The sequence below is a fragment of the Elephantulus edwardii genome, unplaced genomic scaffold (genome assembly GCF_000299155.1).
Source record: "Elephantulus edwardii isolate Elephantulus edwardi_28Jun2011 unplaced genomic scaffold, EleEdw1.0 scaffold00102, whole genome shotgun sequence".
Classification (NCBI taxonomy): Eukaryota; Metazoa; Chordata; class Mammalia; order Macroscelidea; family Macroscelididae; genus Elephantulus; species Elephantulus edwardii.
In genome coordinates, this window is record NW_006399852.1 from 2,018,405 (window position 1) to 2,024,222 (window position 5,818).

Consider the following 5,818-nt stretch of genomic DNA (forward strand, 5'->3'; position numbering starts at 1 on the left):
GCACATAACAACAACATTCCTAGAAATAGGTCTTCTCAATTACTTGTTATGCATCTGGTAGCTGGACAATGATTAAGGATATAGAAGAAGAATCGGTACTTTTGAGCTGATGCTGGAGAAGAGTACTAAATATACCACAAATCACCAAGAGAATAAACAAGTCTGTCCTAGAGAGGGTGAAACTATTCTGCTCCTTGGAGGCAAGGAGTTTTGAAATTCCATGTCATATACATGGGCATGTTGCCAGAAGAAATTAGTCCTTGGAGAAGGACATCATGCGTGGAAGTGTGGAGGGACAGCACAGAGGAGGAAGACCCTGAATGAGATGGATTAACACAGTGACTATGGCAATGGGAGTAGGCGTGTCAGAGATGTTGGGATTGGCTCAAGACAGGGCAGGTTTCGAACTATTGTTCATAGAGTCAATATGAGTCAGAGTCAACTCATGGGCACATAATAACAATACAAAAACATTCCTAGAAAACCCCAGAACCCACAGCCGTCATTAGCCTGAGACCAGAAGAACCTCATGGTGTCCAGCCACCACTACAGACCTTTCTGATTAGGATCATAATACACATCTCTGAGAAGAATAGGAGAAAATTGTAGAAGAATAAAAAAAAATCATGACTATATCTTACAATGAAAACACCTGACAGAGACTGGTGGAACTCTCAAGATCATGGTCCTTAGACATCCTCAACCCTGGAACTGAACCCACCTCCAGGGATCGACTTTCAGCTGAACAATAAGCTTATTAGATGGATAACAATACCAAGAAGGAACGTACTCCTCATTGCCATCAACCAAATGAGACTGAAAGGAAAGCATTTACTCCAAAGCAAAGCTCAGAAGGCAGAGAGGCGTGGGAGAGAAGGGAGAATGGAAATGCGGAATCCAAAGAGGAAATGGGAAGAGTGTTACGACATTGAGGAGAGTGCGGTGGGTGTCAAACAAACTATTTATAAACTGATGAGTAACTAAAAGATTCTGTTAACTTTCCCTCAAATCAATAGACTTTAAACAAATAGCTGGGGAGGAAACATGTTCCCAGTGGTCAGGAAAAAAGACACTGCTTGTTTAACTAGGGGGTCAGCGAAAGAGAGAGAAAGACCCTGAGGGACATGGATGGACACAGCGACTATGGCTACGGGCAGAGGGGACTGTGAGGATGGCACAGCAAAGGGCAGCGTTCACCCTGCTGTCCATTCATTCACTGTGAATCAGAGTTCAGTCATCGGCATCTACCAACAACACAGCCAGTATCCCCCAAGAAGCCACGGCTCAAGGATCAAGGTAAGGAGAAGGATCTGCAGGCCAGGCTCGGCCCAGATGGGGGTGGAGGGACCACGGGGCTCGAAGATGAAGAGGCACGCGTGACATGCAGACATTACCATTCTCCAGGTTCTCGCTGCTCTCGTAGCACCCCGAGTCCCGTGGGGAGCATCCGCTCAGGGCCTGGCCGTCGACGAGCAGCTTCTCCTGGGATCCCGACTGGTCACTGTTACCTAGGAGAGGTGAACAAACAGCATGGAACCATGAGGGAGGGCGGGAGGTTCAGGGCCAACCAAATCCTGATTTTAACCTGTCATGACCAAGCATCTTGAAGCTCCAGGCTTGTGAGAAAGAATAAATTACTTTTAAAGTGAATATGATGAAAAGTGAGCAATGAGATTGCAACTTTCTTTGTTGCCATAAAGTATGACATAAAGATAGATTTGACAAGGCAGTGCACAGTTGGGCTCCGTCAATGCCCTTTAAAGTTACCCAGCTGAGGACAAGGGGAGCCTCAGTGGCCTAGTGGGTAAGGAGTTGTGCTGCCAAGTCAAAGGCCAGCGGTTTGACTCCGCCAGCTGCTCCATGGGAAAGAGATGGGCAATCTCCTCCTGTGTGAACAACAGCATCTGAAAACCTACTCGAGGGTCAGCTGGGAGTTGATTCTGACTCGATGGCAACGGAGATTTTGGATTGAGGGTAACTCTGGCCTCAGGGTTAATGACAGAAGAAACACTCAGAGCATCCGGCATAGCTCTGTCTTTTCTGAGTGATGACAACATCAAGGAGAAGCAATCCGTTCACAGACAGCCTTTGACAAAGTGGCATTAAACGAAAGCTATCACCACGGAGTGGATTCTGACCCACAGCAAACCTCCTTCAGGCTCTGAGTCTGTAAATGCTTATGGGAGGACGATACCCATCTTTCCTCCATTAAGCAAAGGGTGGATTTGAACTGCTGCCCTTTCTTTTAGCAGTCTAACATATTAGACACCAGGCCCCAGGGCTACTTAAGATGGTCTTAGACAACATGTTTTTCAAAGATCTGTAAGATCGGTGCTTCAATTTTTTATATATTTTATATTATCAGCTTCCCAAATTTGAGAGGAAATACACAGTGTCAAAATAAAATTTCCTTTTTATTTAACCCCTGCAGATTTCCCTGACGCCTGCACTATCTCAGCAGGTGAAAGGCGGATGAGCCCATCCCCGCACCAAAGAGGAGTCAGTGGCAAGTCTTGGGCTTTTGTCATTTGGAATGTTTTAGAAAGTTTTGTCTTTTTTTGTTGAGGATGAAGGTGTCTCTGATTCAGGCCATGGTTTTGTTGATTATTTGCTGTGCATCTGAGAGCCGGACAATGAATAAGGACGACAGAAAAAGAATTGACACCTTTGAGCTGTGGTGTTGGAAAAGAGCACTGAACATCCCATGGGCGGTCAAGAGAATGAACAGATATGTCTTGAAGAGGGTGTTGCTGGAGTGGTCTTTGGAGCCAGCCATGATGAGGCTTTGCCTCACATACTTTGGGCATGTTGCTAAGAGGGTCTAATCCTTGGAGACGGACATGATGCTGGGAAGGGTGGAGGGTCTGTGAAAGAGAGGAAGACCCTCAATTAGGAGGATTAACATGGTGACAGCTGCAGAGGGCTTTTGTGTGTCAGGAAGTGTGAGAATGGTACAGGATAGGACAGGGTTCAAATATTTTTTTGTTCATAGGGTCACTGTGAGTTGCACTTGACTTGATGACACCTAACAACAACAATAACAACCTTCTCCTTCTGTCTTGGGGTCAACATTAGGTTATTAACCCAAAATAGGTAAGAAAGGGAAAGCCCCAGAAATTCGCTTTAATTTAAAAGCAAGGGCTTAGTAATAAATAAAACGGTCAAGTTCTCAGCCTTTGACTGAAAAGTTGGTAGCTTGAACCTTTGCAGCAACTCACTGGGAGAAAAATAGGGTGATTTCTTTCCTTAAATGTCTCAGCCAAGAAAAATCCCACTATCAAGGGTCAGCTATGAATAGATGTTGACTCAATGGGACCCAATCACAAAACCAATGGGCAGTGCAGAGGGTCAAGGACATGGCTGGTAACCAAAAGGTTGGAAGGTTGAGTCTACCCAGGTACCTTAGGATAGGACGGGTGTTCTCTTTGACAATCAGTCTTTGAGAATTCAATGGAGCACAGTTCTAAACTGACACACGGTAACCAAGAGGGGGAAGTGACTCAATGACAAGTATCCTTTAAAAAAAAAAATACAAACTGCTTGAAAGTAGCAATGAAGACTCTGAAGGAAAAGGGTGGAAAGCTGATCACCTCATTCAAGGGAACCCTTCTGAAGTGTCAGACGTGGCTTTGGTGTGCAAGGCAACTTAGGGTAATGGCTATGCGGATTTTCATCCTACGTCCCACCTCCACAGAGAGGACATGTGTGACATGCACATGGGAAGTGGAGGTGACACACACAACACCTCTTCTGTTCTGCAGGGAAAGAATCTGATCACATACAACAGAAACAAAGAACACATCTGATCATAAAAGAGCCACTGGCCTCACGAGTGTCCTTTTCCTTTTTCCACTCCCTCCCCTTTCCTCACCAGATGAAGAACAATGAAATTGATCAACAAGGAGTCTGAAGCTTTGTTTTAGCTGCCTTGTTCCTGTTCCTGTTGTCCATATGCCACTTCCTGTTTGTATTTTTCACATGGACAGCATTTTCTATCACAGCATAACAAAGTAAGTCCTTAAATAGAACACTAAGTGTTATTTTTTAAAAATTAATTTTAATGAAAGTTTACAGAGACCTTGGATTTCCATTCATTTATTGTTTCACTTTTCTCCCTGCCCACCACTGCCCCCCCCCAATTTGCTCTTCTCTTCGAAAAATGAAAGAAAAATTCTTTCATTGTTATACAATCCCTCCTACTAAGTCCACTCCACTGTGCAGCCTTCATTCTGAACTCCTGTCATGACAATAATGCCTAATCATATATCCCTTTTAAACTGTTCTCTCCCTCATCGGTTTCAATGCAGTATACATCATTTAGTGTTATTTTTTAAAATAATCAATGAATACTTAACTGGCAGGAAACACAAGGCAAAGCGTGCGTGCGCACACACACACACACACACACACACACACACACACACAAATACTGGAACATTCTAGAGCAATGTCCTTATTGCGTGGAAAAGTCTGTGGGTTTGAGGTGGCCTTTGTACTAACCTACCACGTTATTTAAGAAAATGATCCTTATAAAATGAGGGGTTGGTCTATCACTTGTACACCAGGAAGAGGAATTGGTATACTCTGTCCCCAGCAGCAAACATACAGTACTGGCCACTCCTGCCACCAAGCTAGTGCTGACCAATGGGAATAAAATGGAGCATGTGTCCCGAGTGTGCAGCTTTGGAGAGGCAGCCTCACTAGACACAGCAGGACCGTGGACAGAGTGATGGGGAGGCAAGAGGTCCTGGGCAGGCTCTAAAATCCACGGTTTTATTAAAACCATGAGGCATTTGCCCCGAGTCTAGAGCCAGGATCTTCCAGAATAAGCTACATAGCAGCTTGTAAGGAGGAATGCTCGTAAAATTCCCCTAAAACTAAAAAGTCAGTGTTTCCCAAGCAAGCTGGAGAAGAGATGGGGTGCCTCTGACATGTACCGCAGAATCCATATTCTTGTCCTAAACTTACTAGCACTGAGGCCAGAGTACAAAGGTCATGAAAAGACAAGTTGGAGCAAAGGGAATTTTTACAGTCAAGCAAGAGAGGAGATGAATTGTGAGGCTGAAACACCATCTAGATGTGACCTGAATTTGGATCTGGGAGGTGGTGCTTGGGGCAAATGACCTTCTACAAACCACACACACACACACACACACACACACACAGAGAACACACAAAGACACTCATGAAATCTTTAAACAGCAAAAAGGTGATAACCACCTCAGCACATGGCTAAACCTTGAAAACATAATGCTGAGTGAAGTAAGACATGAAAAAGAAAACTACACTTACTGACAAATAAACAAATAAAGAACACATAAAGAACAAATAAAGGCACAGAGACTAAATTTTATCAGTGGATACCAGGAGGGAGGGACAAGACAGAGTCACTGAAACACGGTTCCTGTCAAGGATGCTGAAAACATCCAAGGATGGATGCTAGTGGTAGCTGTCAGCAGAGTGAACACAATTAACGTCACTATAGGTGTAAAAATGGATCATAGAGAAAATGCCTTGTTATATGTATTTCACCACAATAAAATAAAAAAGAAAAGAGTGGTTATGTGCATGGACATTCACTCTTTTCTGGAGAGCTGTTTATCTTGGAAATAAGAAAGAATGGACTCATTCTACAAAACTGTTTTATTCAATATTTATCCTTATGGGACTGAGTTAGTTCACTCAGCATAATGCTCTCCAGTCTCTCCCAAGTTAGGTAATAATTTACTAAGGATCCAGGAGGGGTGGGAGAGTCTGGAATCAGAGGGCTGTGGCTGTGCAGGGGGAGGGGGAATTAACCATTGGGTTGTACAATTTG

General features: G+C 44.1%; 1 protein-coding gene across 1 annotated transcript in view; it reads right to left on the minus strand.

Annotated features, from left to right (window-relative positions):
- The window catches only part of SASH1 (SAM and SH3 domain containing 1), a 283,556-nt gene that overhangs the window by 15,069 nt on the left and 262,669 nt on the right, over window positions 1-5,818 (minus strand). Inside the window, exon 19 of the mRNA XM_006891650.1 lies at window positions 1,395-1,508. Coding sequence (XP_006891712.1) covers window positions 1,395-1,508 — 114 coding nt within the window. The remainder of the gene's footprint in view (window positions 1-1,394; window positions 1,509-5,818) is intronic.